The 15,801-nt window shown below is 42.2% G+C and overlaps 1 protein-coding gene across 7 annotated transcripts; it reads right to left on the bottom strand.

Annotated features, from left to right (window-relative positions):
- Positions 1 to 404: 404 nt before the first annotated feature.
- On the bottom strand, positions 405 to 8,918 carry sgk2b (serum/glucocorticoid regulated kinase 2b). Of its 7 annotated transcripts, none has more exons than XM_081715603.1 (13): positions 8,711 to 8,904; positions 8,287 to 8,552; positions 6,627 to 6,705; positions 6,155 to 6,218; positions 5,936 to 5,976; positions 5,764 to 5,821; positions 5,541 to 5,624; positions 5,275 to 5,406; positions 4,999 to 5,111; positions 3,215 to 3,476; positions 2,397 to 2,552; positions 2,174 to 2,263; positions 405 to 2,010 (listed from the first exon to the last, which is right to left on the bottom strand). In XM_081715603.1, exons 2-13 carry the CDS (start codon positions 8,447 to 8,449, stop codon positions 1,852 to 1,854), a joined length of 1,401 nt encoding a protein of 466 aa, XP_081571729.1. In that variant the 5' UTR covers positions 8,450 to 8,552; positions 8,711 to 8,904; the 3' UTR covers positions 405 to 1,851. The 7 variants fall into 7 exon arrangements, with proteins under 7 accessions (XP_081571729.1, XP_081571725.1, XP_026856999.2 ...); XM_081715599.1 differs by having other exon boundaries at positions 8,287 to 8,477; XM_027001198.3 differs by having other exon boundaries at positions 3,215 to 3,434; positions 8,287 to 8,477; positions 8,711 to 8,898.
- Between the last annotated feature and the right edge of the window lie 6,883 nt (positions 8,919 to 15,801).

The following is a 15,801-nucleotide window of genomic DNA, read 5'->3' as shown; positions in this document are numbered from 1 at the left end:
AATCCACTGATTTTGGTTTCCTGTCACCATCACGTGTTCAGCTACACCGTCGCAGATGTGCTCATTAAAAAACAGGCCTCGTGGAAGCAATCAGTAGAGCGTAATTGTTCAGTGTTTTCGTTGTCGAATTTTGTGCGCAATGTATAGCAGGGGTTTTATGCAATCAGCACCAGAAACTTTAAAAATACAGTTACGTGTATGGCTTTGACGGCTGCAGTCGGTGGATTGTGAAGGCAGGCGAGAGCTGTACCAGTACACCAACACTAGATGGCGGCATCAGCATACAAATATAGGTGGACAGTACAAAGGGCGCATGGGCTCAATGCGATGGTGGTTCTCGTTTCAAACAATGCTGAAGTCGTCGTGACACGCGTAAATATAGTTTACGAGTAGACATTTACACATACATTTTGGCTTAAAAATGTATTAACAACAAAAAATTGTTTAAAAATGTAACATGTAAAGTTATCACCGACAAAAAATGAAGATCACAACATACATACAGCGCCACTACCCCCTATGGACGTTCATCCAGTGTACATTCATCCAGTCAGCGCTATAAACCAATATTTCACATTGAAAAATCGCATCTTTTGACAATGCAACACTATGCTGTGAGAGAGCATTTCTATGAGCTAACATTTCAAAGATTTCTGCCCTAGAGTTTCATCACAGTTCAATCCCTGATAGAAAATTCACTTCTCCAAGATCTGTATCTTGAAACTAAAGCTCAAACATTTCAGCCTCCAATAAATCCTTTGTCTATCTGACCATTCGTAACTATGCCTACCCTTCCTACAGTAAATATACCATTTGACACAAAGACAGGCAATAGACACAAATATAAAGACTTAACGATGAACCGAACAAATGTTTGACTGATCACAGTACTGAGACATAACAAAACTCATGTGCAAAGTCAGTGGTCCAAACAGCATCCAAAACCAACATTACAGTTAGTATATTTTGGGGATTTTTAAGGTAAACAGCTTCATCTAACAGAAGTAGTCCCTTTCTACTATTCACTTTATATCCTGTAGTGTTCTTGTTTTTGGGGGGGGTTTTTTTGTTTGTTTGTTGTTGGTTTTTTTAGCTCAGACTGAATATCAGTTGCAGTGAGGGAGCTTTGTGGATGTAACACTCAGACTCAGCATGTGTTGGTCTGTGCAGATGCTGATGGGATATTCAGACTCAGCCTGTGCTGGTCTGTGCAGGTGCTGGCGGGATATTCAGACTCAGCCTGTGCAGGTCTGTGCAGGTGCTGGCGGGATATTTAGACTCAGCCTGTGCTGGTCTGTGCAGGTGCTGGCGGGATATTCAGACTCAGCCTGTGCTGGTCTGTGCAGGTGCTGGCAGGATATTCAGACTCAGCCTGTGCTGGTCTGTGCAGGTGCTGGCGGGATATTCAGACTCAGCCTGTGCAGGTCTGTGCAGGTGCTGGCGGGATATACCGGCTCAGCCTGTGCTGGTCTGTGCAGGTGCTGGCAGGATATTCAGACTCAGCCTGTGCTGGTCTGTGCAGGTGCTGGCGGGATATTCAGACTCAGCCTGTGCAGGTCTGTGCAGGTGCTGGCGGGATATTCAGACTCAGCCTGTGCAGGTCTGTGCAGGTGCTGGCGGGATATTCAGACTCAGCCCGTGCTGGTCTGTGCAGGTGCTGGCGGGATATTCAGACTCAGCCTGTGCTGGTCTGTGCAGGTGCTGGCAGGATATTCAGACTCAGCCTGTGCTGGTCTGTGCAGGTGCTGGCGGGATATACCGGCTCAGCCTGTGCTGGTCTGTGCAGGTGCTGGCGGGATATTCAGACTCAGCCTGTGCTGGTCTGTGCAAATGTTGGCGGTATATTCAGACTCAGCCTGTGCTGGTCTGTGCAAATGCCGGCAGGATGTTCTTGCTTATGCAGCTGAAGTCAGAGAAGGTCATCTCAGCCTCTTCACATGCACCCAACGACTCAGGCACAGGAAGATTTGTGAACGCAGGGTTAATGTTTGTCAGGTCATCAGGGCTGGACTAAAAAGGATTGAAAAATGTTTACTACTAATATATAATAACAGGCTTTATATAAATGAAAAAAAAAAATAGCTTGACATTTATCTTACATTATGTACATGTGTAACTACATACTGTATATGCATATGCAACTGTATAAGCAAAGAGTTTTCACTGCACTCACCAGTGAGGGAACAAAAGGGGGTGGCACTTTCTTTGCCACAAGCTTATCCCATTGGATTGAGCTGAAAAATGAGTGACGCTGCAACTCTGCCTAAAAAAGAGGACAATAATTTATTTGAAGAGTCCGCGTGTTGGTGGTGGAGGTGATGGTGGTGGTGTTGGAGTTTTCGGTGGAGGTGTTGATGGTATTGATGCTGGTGGTGGTGGTGTGTGTGCAAACTTACCACGTCATTTTTAGCGCCTAGCCTCTTAGCCCTGTCTCTGTTAAGCAGCCGTTTGAGAAGGTCTCTTCCTGCCTTGGACACCCCCGGCTTCAGGGCCAGGGGTTGAAATAATATATTGCTTAGCATCTCCATATGGTCAGCACTGTAGAAAGGTGGCTAAAGAGAGAGACAGACATCCATCAGTAACCCACACTTGAGATTATCCTCAACGTCAAGTACATGCCCCTTGTTTTCTTGCCAGAGCTTGCTCTCTCTATCCCATCCTCTGTGATGGTGGTAGTGTTGATGGTGGGGATGTTAGTGATAGTGATATATGGTGGGGGTAGTATTGGCAGTGTTTGTGGTGGTAGTGTTGGTGGTTGTAGAGTTGTTGGTGGTGGCATTTGTGGTGCTGTTAGTATTAGTGATGGCATTGGTGGTGATAGTGTTGGTGGTAGTGTTCTTGGTGGAGATGTTTATGGTGGTAGGGTTGGTGGTTGTAGTGTTGGTAGTAGTAAAGGTGCTGTAGGCGAGTGTCTGGTAGTGGTCTTGGTGATGTTTATGGTGGTAGTGGTGTTTGTGGTGGTGTTGTTAGTAGTGATGGTGTTGGAGGTGATAGTGTCAGGTAGTGTTCTTGGTGGTGATGTTTATGGTGGAAGTGTTGGTGGTTGTAGTGTTTTTGCTGGTGGTGTTCTTGGTGGTGATGTTTATGGTGGTAGTGTTGGTGGTTGTAGTGTTGTTGTTGGTAGTGTTCTTGGCACTTATGTTTATGGTGGTAGTGTTCTTGGTGGTGATGTTTATGGTGGTAGGGTTGGTGGTAGCGATGGTGGATCACCTACCAGGCCATAGAGCATTTCGTGGAGCACAGCACCCAACCCCCACCAGTCCACCGTCCTATCGTACTCCTGCTGCCGAAGGACCTCTGGGGCCAGGTACTGGGGGGTCCCACAGAATGTTCTAGTGGTTGCATGCCCTCTCATGCCCTCCTTACATAGGCCAAAGTCAGTTAGCACGACATGCCCTGCAAAATCTAGCAGGATGTTCTCTGGCTTCAGGTCTCTGTGTATGCAGGAGCAGGACAGAGGAAGACAGAATGACACCCTGAGGTGTATGGAAAACTATTTAGTTCATCACATCTGTGTGTCCACACTGTGTGTGCATTAGGGGTGAGCTTCATTCAGGTTTTAGACAATGTTGTACACAAGATTTTATGTTTATTTTTCACGAGGGACCAAATGTCCTCACATTGAAAAAAAAACATCAACACTCTTAAAATTGGGGACATTTTTCTGAAAATTTGCTTGTTTACAAAATACATGTTTCATTTTAAAAACAAAAAAGGCCAAAAGATTTTATTTTGGCTACTTATGTTAGCTAAAGTAATATATTAAAACCCATATTCAGTAATATATATATATATATATATTATTTTATTTTTTAAATTTTTTTAATTTATTTATTTATTTATTTTTTGAGGGTTTTTTTTTTTATACACACACACACACACACACACACACACACACAAAAAAAGTCACACTCTAATATTTCGTTGGACGGCCTTTAGCTTTGATTACGGCACACATTCGCTGTGACATAGTTTCCACAAGATTTATTTCTGTCCAGAATTGCATTCATTTTTCCCAAGATCTTGTATTGATGATGGGAGATTTGGACCACTGTGCAAAGTCTTCTCCAGCACATCCCAAAGATTCTCAGTGGGGTTCAGGTCTGGACTTTATGGTGGCCAATCCATGTGTAAAAATGATGTCTCATGCTCCCTGAACCACTCTTTTACAATTAGAGCCTGATGAATCCTGGCATTGTCATCTTGGAATATGCCCGTGCCATCAGGGAAGAAAAAATCCATTGATGGAATAACCTGGTCGTTCAGTATATTCAGGTAGTCAGCTGACCTCATTCTTTGGGCACATAACATTGATGAACCTAGACCTGACCAACTGCAACCGCAGATCATGGCACTGCCCCCACAGGCTTGTACAGTAGGCACTAGGCATGATGGATGCATCACTTCAGCTACCTCTCTTCTTACCCTGGTGCACCCATCACTCTGGAACAGGGTAAATCTGGACTCATCAGACCACATGACCTTCTTCCAATGCTCCAGAGTCCAATCTTTATGCTCCCTAGCAAACTGAAGCTGTTTTTGCCAGTTAGCCTCACTGACAAGTGGTTTTCTTAAGGCTACACAGTTGTTTAGTTCTAATCCCTTGAATTCCTTTTGCTCTGTGAAAATGCTCTTACTTTCACTATTAACATATCCCTGAGTTTTACTGTTGTTTTTCTACGATTTGATTTCACCATATGTTTAAGTGATCACGATCATTCAAGATTTTTTTCCGACCACTTTCCTTCCTTGAAGATGATGTTTCCCCACTGTCCTTCCACTTTTTAATAATGCGTTGGACAGTTCTTAACCCGGTTTTAGTAGTTTCAGCAATCTCCTTAGTTGTTAGGGTTCAATAACTTGTTGGCAGCTGAAACAATCATCCATGCAGTAATTATCCAATGGGAGGCTCTTACCTATTTGCTTAGTTATATATATATATATATATATATATATATATGTGTGTGTGTGTGTGTGTGTGTGTGTGTGTGTGTGTACCTGTAAACAATATGCAAGGAATGTAAGTATCCTAGAGCACTGGCCATCTCTGCAGCATAAAATCTGGCTCTGGGCTCCATGAACACACGCTCCCTCTGTAGATGGTAAAAGAGCTGCACACACACACATACACACACACACACACACAAACACACACACACACACACACATACATACATGTCATTGTAACACAACCCCTCAAGAAACACAGTCATCCATTCATAAAAAGAAAGTGTGCACGTGTGTGTGTGTGTGTGTGTGCGCGTGCGTGCACACCTCTCCCCCACCAGCATAGTCCAGCGCTAGATAGAGTCTGTCTTTGGTCTGAAAGCTGAAGTGAAGTCTAACCAAGAATGGATGATTGAGAGTCTTCAGTAACACATTATGCTCACACATGACGAGTGCTTCCTGTTAAAGTCAACATAGTCAAAGTACATACAGAGGCACCAATCAGCACACTATATGCAACAACACTCACACATGCACTCTCTCTTTTTCTCTCTCTCTCTCACACACAGACAGACACACCCACACACACCTACCGCTTCTTTCTTCAAGATGATGTGCTTCTGTAAAACTTTGACTGCATAGTACCTTTCATTCTTCTTGTGTCTGGCCAAAAAGACCTGATCGGAAGCAGGGTTGAAAAATTCAGATACATGTTATGATAATGTTACAAATGCAACAATGATAAATATTCTGGACTAATTTCCCAGACCCAGACTAAGCCTAAGCTTTCACACATATTAAAGAAATGAAATTTACCTTCCCAAAACTGCCTGTCCCAATCACCTTCAAGTAGTCAAAATCAGCTGCTGAAGCCCTGTACAGACATGCATAAATATAAACGTGTGTATGTGTGCCTGTCTGTCTCTCTGGGTCTGCTATAGATCTATATATGTCTGCCCTATAGATACACAGTAAATAGCTTACTTACTGAGAACTCTGCAGCTGTTGTTCTGTGGTGGTGAAGCACAGCTATTGGAAAAAGAGCAGAGACAGTTAGCAGAGACAGTTAGCAGAGACCAACCTAGTGCCTCCGTAAGCAAACTCAAGCGTGAAATTCAACTCCAACGTTCGACCTCGTGCTTTTTCAACAGACATGAAGTACTTGCTATTTTATATGCGACGCAGCTGTGCGCACAAGCTTACTCACAGAAGCCGGTCCGCTCGCTCCAGAACCCCCGCCCTCTGGTCTAGGATAGTACTCCGAACCCATACTGGTAGGGGGACGTGTGAGAAAAACATGGAACATTATGGTTTGGGGAGGAAAAAAATCTAAATTTGCGCAAGTTAATGTAAACTTAAGCGTCTCCCTTTAGACGACGTTGGTGCTCTGCGCACAAAAAGATCACATTTGCGCTCTTCATTTCTCCATGCAGGCTGCCGTCACGGCACAGAGCAGCAACTTTCCTAACTAGGTCACTTTCCCAAAGCGGATCGACCTCAGATGCCTCTCAGTAGAAAGTCACTTGCACTCACATATCTATTATTATTATTATTAGTCGCGCTGATTAATCACCATATTCAAATGTAATATTAAATAGCGCCCGTGTAAATGACACCGCGTTTCGAATAACAGCTTCACATTATACATCGCTGACGGTAAAAGATCAAAATATACTCACTGACGGTATATTGGGCTGATCTCAGGCTTCTGTTGAAGGTCTGATGTAGCTGAACCGATCTTTTTCTCTTTGATTAAAGCTAAAAAGCAGGACGAAATTAAGAAAAATATGAAAATGAACACTTCTGTTGTGTGGCTACATCAAATCAAGCGAGAATTAAACGAGACTGTTTAAATGGACATTACCCCAAAATAAGCTTTCAACTATTAATATAATACCGAAAACGCCCCAGTATGCTAGCTATAATATACACTAAATGTTTAGTTTTACTTACCAGCAAAGTATGACACTATCCCCTTCATTTTAGCATACGTCACGGTACTTTTTGGTTTTTTCGCCATTCTAATGTAATCCCCAAGAGGTAGATAGAGATAGAGATAGATAGAGAGAAAGAGAGAGAGAGCGAGAGAGAGAGAGAGAGAGAGAGCGAGAGCTGCAGAGGATACGTGTTAAGTTGTCAGGTCTTCGGCAGGGCTGCCGTCGTAACGCTCAGTTCTGGTTACGAGCTGTTTGAACCCGCCTGGCTATTTTCTGCGGGACACATGGTCCTTCGACGTCTTCACGACATCTTTACCCACGCGACCGTCTCAAATTCCAACCGTCTCCATAGCTCAGATAACCGTTACCCGCGCGCGAAACTCTCAACAAATACAAGAGTAGTCTGACACGCTATCGTTCATTATATAACCCATGATTAAAAGGTAAACGATAAGGAAAGTTATAATTAAAAGCAGGTAAAACTGCGGTACATGTGTGTTTATTCATTTAATGGCGGTTTATGGCGTGTCTGGTTGCTGTCATTTACCTACTTTTACCGGTTGATTCCTAGAAACACTTGAGTATCCCACATAAGTGGAAAATGCTTAGAAACAAGTTTCTATCCAAAGAAAACAATGTAGCTTAATATCGCTTCAACAAACATCTTTTGTAAAGTCGTAAAGACTTAAAGAGGTTTCATCATTGCAAAGTCTTAAGCTGTTATAAAACCATGTTTCCAAACTATTCAAATCTAGCTTTGTAAAAAATGTGTATCATGGGATTTGTTGCATGATTAGGTTACAGTAAAATACATATTGAGACTGAAAATGATTTTAGTAGTAGTAGTTAATATTAATATAGTAGTTAATTATTAAGTAGTTAATATTTAGTAGTAGTAGTAGTAGTAGTAGTAGTAGTAGTAGTTAATATTAACATAGTAGTTCATTATTGAGTAGTTAATATTTAGTAGCAGTAGTGGTAGTATTTTGTGTTTTGTTTGGAAATTAGAGTACTAATTTATATCCAAATCTCATTTCTGTGAGTCTAAGTATGGGAAAATCACAGAGTATAAACTACTATAGCCTTGTCTTGCACACAGTAACTAAACACAGTAAACTACAACAAAGTTTTAACAGTAATTAAATACTGAGAATAAATTACAATAGCCTTACTTTACACACCGTAACTTAACTGAGTTTGTTTCTGGTTCATACTCTGTTCAAACATTTTTCATGGTGCTTTTGCTGCAGTTATTGGCTTGTTGTTGGCTTGACAAGTATCTTTGATTTATTTTTTATCCTGAGAAAGGCATGATTGGATATAAAATATAAAATGGACAAAGTCTCTGTGCCTTTGCATGTCACAAATGTACACCCATAAATGATGTACTTTCTGAACCCACCTGTTGCCAGGACAACAGCACTGAGTTTCCTTCTAAGATGAAGGGATGGAAGGAAGGAATAGCAAAGAATTGTAGACAGCTCCTCTTTCCTATCTCTTGAACCCAGGTCTCCGTTTGTGCATCCCAACATATCCCACAGGTCCCAGGCCAGGTGACTGGACATTTCAGTTTGAAATCCAGGTGTCCAAGGTCTTTGGAAATAAACAAAGTTCCACTGACATTTTGATTGCTCCTGCAATCAAGGTTGTGTTTTCATAATAATGCAACTTCGAAGATAAACGAGAAAGAGCATTTGGTATATGTGTCACCTTACCTTATATTTTTACTAAAATACTGAATTCTCAATGGCTGAGATGAACTTTAAAAGAACCAAATATTGAATTAATAATCAATTAATTAATTAAGAATTTAACTTTTCTTTTACCTTGATTGACGGTTAGTACATCTTCCTTTTTTGAAGGCTGTCCCTATTTATAGAAAGAAACCGAAATGTCCAAACAGTTTTTCCACCGAACAGAAGTAACACTTACAAAACTGGAACAAATTCTCCACCATCTTATCCACCGCTTCTTGCCCGCCTGGGTCAAACGCCCCGGTCGCACTCGACTGGCTCCTTCACGGTAACATTATAGGTTGCATAACAAGCATGTCTGTCACCACTCCAGACATACTTATATTGAAGATCACCTTCTGTAGCATGCATGCAGTTTCTGCAGAGAACATTCTGAGCATGTGAACAGTTAAGCTCTATCTGGTCACGTACTGTAAACGCACACACACAAACACACATACATTTGATATGCACACATGAAGATGTTTCATTCTATATGTTAAACACTTTAGCACTTCAGTGTCATATGCAAGACAGTACCACACTGAAAAACAGGGGGAAAAAATGAGGAAAGCTAATTTAAGACCACAGAGCTGATAGTTAGGGTCAGAGCTATTGAAAATGACTTTTGATCTTTGAAGCAAGGAAGGGCTTCTGTAGCTCCCACCTTTTGAAATAAACATGTGTGATAAGAGAAGGTGTTATTGGGTAATAATAGGCTGACTATGGATCATAAAACAGTTTTCTATCTGATCTGACCTTATAAAGCTATTGACACAATAACACATTAAACGTTTAATTTATATTTAGGACTCTTTCCACAAAAAAAAAAAATCATGCTACTCTAATACTACTCTCTCTCTCTCTCTCTGCCCCATCGCAGAGAGAGAGAGAGAGAGAGAGAGAGAGAGAGAGAGAGAGAGAGCAAGCAAGAGAGAGAGAGAGATCTAAGGTGACAGGAGGGTCTGTATCTGACTGGAGGTTAAATCTCTCTCTCGCACACACGCACACTGGATAACTCAGCAATCAATCAAAGTCACGTAAGTTCTGAGTGGACTCTAGCCACACCCATCTCTCATTACTATACATCAAACAGCTATAGTATCTTCTGTGCTTCTTTCACTATTTTTTTTTAGACTAGATTATCACGAAGCCATTTTCCAGAATGCATGAAGATTATGTATTTATTAATTCATTCGTTCGTTTGTTTGATGGCTTACTGTGTTATTGAGATATACTGCTACTGTGGTACCACGAATCACCTATGGAGGCACTATCAAGCTATATTTTCAGAAACTTTGCGGCAAACTCTGAAGCGGGGCATGAACGATACAGGAAAAAGAATGAGCCTCCATGTGCAAGTAAGGCAGTCATTACACATGCAACGGAATTCAGAGCAATATCCACATCATTCCTCCTCTTAAGGTATACTCCTGTAGCCTCCTGTAACTGGTTTAACTTGCAAAACATCTGTCACTTTAATTTTTAAGTGGGCTACAGTCACGCCCCTATTTGGATTCAACTCAGGTTAAAAAAAAGAGAAAGAGAATTGTGAAAACGAATGGAAGAGACTGTTTGAAAAATAACCACAGCACGCGTTTCAACACAGGGGGAAATCACAATAGGTTAACTGAGTGATGTCGCAAATAAAGTCATATTGTTATTGCTGCCTGTGTTTGCGGGAACACGGGGCGTGTGTGAGTGACTCACTTGAAACCAGCGCCCTGCATCAGACACGCGCACCTGAACATTCCATTTGCTTTGCTGTTTGACAGTAACATCAGGAGGAGCAAAGCGTGCCGACCGCAGGTAACTCGCGGGAACTTATACAGACTGGGCAGCAGGACGCCGGACTCACAGATACGCATTTGGGTTAGTTTGGCTGTCGGTGATCGACAGAGTTAAGTGATCACTAATGTGCGCGCTGCGGGTCGGATGTGAATGAACGTCGAGGCTGCATTCCCAAAGGAGCCCGAAGAAGCGGAGGAAAAACATTTACCGGAAGTTTACCGACACCTGCGGCCGTAGTTGTCGTAACATGGAAAGTTTTCATTTATCGAGGGGGTTCTCAATAACGCAAGAACGAGCGTGAGTCCGTGTTTTCCAGCTACAGGTAACTCGTTTGACGTAGTCTGAAAATTATTTTCGTCCGCCCACCGTGATTTTCATGATACGCTTAGTTTCTAACTTTTCTTTAAATCCTTCCATGAAACTTGCAGGATGTCAAATGGCGTCTCTCGGGTTGAACTGGAGTTCCGATGTAGTTCTGGTTTTAACTCTTTATAATGTTAACAGTATGCCTGTGTTTATATTTAGGCTTGGGAAAATTTGACACGTATTGTGCATTGTTCGTGCTGTCAAAATGCTATCGTAGAAGTGTCGAATAGCCACTACTGAACCGGAACAATTTAAAGGCGGGGTTCGTTCGTAATAACAGTGAATCCAAAAATTGAAAACTTTTGAAAACCTAAACGAAATAATACGGGAGTCGGGGAACGCCAAGGAAACCTGAGTAAAATGAATCGTTTAGATGTATAACAGGGATCGCAAGCAATTATCTGTACATAGGCTAAAGTTTACTGTATTTGAGAATTTCTTTACAGCTTTGTAGTTGGCTTTTGTCCTACTAGATTTGTGCTGCTACTTTTCACATGTGTACGGTTTTAAACGAAATGTACTTTTGACTTAACTCTTCAGGCTGCCTCCAGTTGCGGTTTAATGTGCGTGGTTACAGACCTGGGTTAATAACTGCTACAAGCGTCATCAGAGTTTTCGATGCTGCCGAAGCTTTGAACAATGAAACGCGCCGCGGACTGGTGTTTATATGATCTCGCTCAATAAACTCTGAGCCAAAGTGGGGGGGGGGGGGGTTGCCTACTGGACGTAGCTACAAGGTTATTATATAAAAACAACAACAACAACAAACTCCCTGACGAGTTGTTTTGGAAACAGGATGATGTCCAGTGGCAAATATGCGATATTTTAATTTGTGGTTGGGTGTTTAGACCTGTCTTAGCAATTAAAATAGTCTAAAATAGCACTGTGAAGCATGAACCTGTGTAGGGAGTCACAGAGCAGATGTTTGCTGTATACCATTGTTATGGTTGAACTATGATAGCAGAGGAGAGTCCAACGAAGGGGAGTGTGGATAGGAGAAGTCTTTGACAAGAATGCATGTCCACATTTTAATGCATTCAGAGAGAAGTTATTGTGCACAATGACTGTGCATTTCTCATGACTCACAGGTAAGCAAACAGTGCTATATTCAGTATGATGTGAGTGGATTTTTCCCACATGCAGTGACAAATAAAAGGCGCAAATATTTTTCAGACAAAGCTGTTGGGTCCTGTCTTGTCCCACAAAAATATCTTCTCATCTTTGTGGGAGTTGTTTGTTTTCTCCACAGTGGGCCAACAAACCGTTTATCATCTGGTTCTCTTTGACAACAGGAGGGAAGCAGCAGTTAGAAACTGTCAATATGCATTAACACTTGAGCTACAGTTCAGTAGGATTTCCCATGCTACCATGACCGGATGTTTTCATTTCATTATTTTGCAAATGTCAATCAGGACAATCACACGACAATTGCATAACTCGCATCAGTGCTCCCAGATAGTTAATGGGATAATTGTAAGGAAGATATGAAAGAAGGGCAGATTTAACACGGCTTACTTGGCCAATCTGAGTTCTAGCATAGGAGATCCCCGTTGCCGAGCCAGTGCTAATGGTGCTTCCTGCTGCCAGGCTCCAGTGCATGCCACACTGTAGTGTGCAGCATTCTTTTTCCCAGTGTACTTACTAGTACACAGGTCAGTACCTTCAGAAGGAGGGACTCATGAGAGACCCATAGACTGTCCAGGGATGCTTGTTAAGGGATGCCTGTAAAATGGAAAGGCATTCCAGGCTATTCTCCAACATTACTGCCAGGGAGGGTGCAAAGAAATGAGAGCTTCTGCCCCTTTCCTCTCATTGGCTAAAGTTTTCCTCATTTCCTGTGAAAAAAAAAAAAAAGAATAGGTCAAGTTCTAACCAGCATGTTGGTTTGCAGGTCAGCAGCATAAGCAACCAAATGCTGGTAGCTATGTATGTTGCACATTTAGTAAATAACACTCAACAGCAAAGAAAGGGAGAGAGACTGGCTGGGCGCTGTGTCTGGGCCCTCACAAGATTATCCCAGTTGGAGTTGCTGTATCCATTCCACTTAGGAAGCAGGTCCTAGTTTTATATGTAGAACCAGTTCATAGGTATTTTTGTTTTGGTTTAATTATTCCTTCAAACCTAACAAAGACGTTTTCAGCAACTGGGTTTTTTTTTTTGTTTGTTTTTTTGCCCAGCTTAATGTCTGTGTCCAGGCCTGCAGCTCACTTTCCTCAGAGCAGCTGCAAACTTTAAGACCTTTTTGTGTACTTCAACTTCATTTCAGACTGAATTTTAATTTTGGAAATTAAAGGATCACTCAGTTACTCCAGAACTGAACTAGGAGCCAGGACCCATCTCATTGGGGAAAATCATTTTCAAATATAAACAGGTCTCTGAGCAAGAGTGGGAGAGGCTCAGGCAGCCTAAACATTAACTTCCAACGATCTGCTCAGCACATTTGCAAGTGTAACAGTAAATGGAAAAAGTCTTGAGTTCAATTCATTTTGGCTTTAAAATATGCACATACATCAGGTTTCCCAGAGTTTAGACAGCATGTGTCTCGTCACAGAAACATTTGATTAGAGTAAATGTAATGAAACGGGGTTAAAACTTGGAGATCAGGCTACACACACCCTTTAGTACAATACTGATAACAGTACAAGAGGAGTTTATCAAGGGAAATATTGGTAAAATATATTGTACTCAAACATGAATACCTTGGTGTGTAGGTTAATTTCAGTGTCAACAATAACTTTAGAAGGACAAAGTGTTCACTCCTCAAATGTTAGAACATGTCCACATCACATTTTAATACAATAAATGTACATCTGTGAAATGCATGCTTTAGAAAGAATTTGGTCTTTTTAATGATATTAACAGAACACACTTACCACTGTGAGTGTACAGGCACACTCAGTGTTAGCTAGAAGGAGCAATAGTGGATATCTGTAAGCAGCCAAACTAGTTAGATTCTCAGTTATGAAAAAATTAGAATTTACCTGACAAAGGGATAGATGATGGTGCACCTTATATTGTAGATTTATGTGACAACATGGACTATTGTCTTTGAATGGGACAAAAGCTGGAAAATCAAACGAACCTCTGCATAAATAAGCCAAGTCATCATACTATTCAAATAGCTATGCTAGTTACTTGGAGCTTGCTAGTAGCTAACATTACCAATGCTAGCTAGCGACTTGCTTTAGATCTTGACAACAGCAAAAGGAAAGTTGTTAGCTCACTATGAAACTTGAAGGTGATCTGGCTTCAACTGACAAAAATGGATAAAATCACACAGCATTGCTAGCTGTTTACTAGTTGCAATTGGGGTTGTGATGCCAATAAAGGCAAGACGGATGAACAGGGTGAAACGAGTGATGTGTGATTGGCCGAGATGCTGAGCTTGCAAAGCAATCAGTCACCAGAAACAAGAACTGGTAGAACCTCAGCTGGAGGTCCACAAGCTTCAAGCCAGCATGGATCGACTGATCAACTTTGTAGAAGCTCTCTCTGTGCACCCCACAACTGGCCCTGGTACCCCTCTTCTTCTGATTTCCATTCATGCCACATCACTACCCAAAAGGTATATCATGGTGATCCTAAAAGGTGCAAGGGCTTCTTCTACAGTGCAAGCGGGACTTTGCTTATGAGCTACTTATGCCCAACAATGCATTTCATCATTACAGCCTATGGTTGAGCTCTGCTGTAACACACCAGCGGACTATGTCTTGGAGTTCTGCACCCTGGCGTATGCCAATTCCTACAATGAAGATGCTCTCATCTGTGTGTTCGTGAATGGACTGCGAGGACACCTCTAGACTGAACTAACCTGATAGGAGGAGACAATATCGTAGGCAACCTGATCCTCTAAGACTATCTCCTGTAGGAGAAATACTTCTTCCTTCAGGGCCAGTCCCCTCCATGAACCTTGATTGCACCATTGCAGGAGAGCCTGCCCTTGGCCCGACGCATGCAGTTGGGCAGTGCTCATCTTTTGGCAGAGAAGAAGAGGAGATGCTCACAATTGTGCCAGCACCTGTACTGTGGAAGTGTGGATCACATAAGCTCAACCTGCCATCTGCCCCTCCTTGTGATCCCAAAAACCTTAGCCCTAAGGTGAGCAGAATTCCCTTCTCTGACCATTTATCTTGTCTTCTCATAAATATTGCTCCATGTCTGTTCCATACACACAACCCACTCATCTCCTGGCCTGACAGCCATATATACCAAAGGTTCCCCTTCTGTCAAACCCACTGCCTCAAGTCCATAGCTCTGCCAATCCACAACCACAGAAAGCCTGGACATCCACTCCAACCTCCCTATTCTGGCTCCATACCAAGACCTGGTTGATGTCTTCTGCCCAACCCAACTCCCACCACATAGGAGCACTGACTGCTGTTAAGTTGGTGGAAACTTCCTGTCCACCATCGTGTTGGGTATATTCTCTCTCCCAAAAGGTGAATAGTGTCATAGGACATCCAGGAGGCGCAAACCTAGATCCTCCCTTCCATGTCCTTGGCCTCAGCCAGTGTCTTCTTCATATTGAAGAAAGAAAGAGTCTTGAGCCCATGCATAGACTACCAGGGCTTAAATGCCCTTTGGGTGAAGTACCCCATATCCCTTGCCTTTAGTTCCATCCATCCTAGAATAGCTCAGTGGTGCTAGGTACTTCAACCAAGCTAGATTGCGCAACACCTTCCTTAACTTGTTGTGGGTTAAGGAAGGCGTCAATTGGAAGACCGCATTTAGTACAGCTTCCGGCCATTATAAGTACTTGTTTTGCCATATGTACTAGCAGCGGCACCTTCCATATTCCAGGCATTGAATAATGAGTCCTTCAGGAATCCTTCAGTTTATTAATAAGTCCTTCAGGATTTTACTTACACAGATGACATTCTACTCTCCTTTCCCGCACCAGCATATCCATAATGGAAATCAGGTTCCCCACACTCTCCTTCACAATAACTTGTACAATATCTTGTAATGTAACCAAGGTTAGTTTCCTTTAAATGATCAGTGAGGCCTGCATACAGATAAAGACTAGT

Source organism: Electrophorus electricus, chromosome 1 (genome assembly GCF_041902795.1).
Source record: "Electrophorus electricus isolate QZ-2024a chromosome 1, ASM4190279v1, whole genome shotgun sequence".
Taxonomy (NCBI): domain Eukaryota; kingdom Metazoa; phylum Chordata; class Actinopteri; order Gymnotiformes; family Gymnotidae; genus Electrophorus; species Electrophorus electricus.
The sequence above is the reverse complement of the archived record's forward strand: the minus strand, read 5'-3'. Positions and strand labels throughout refer to the sequence as shown.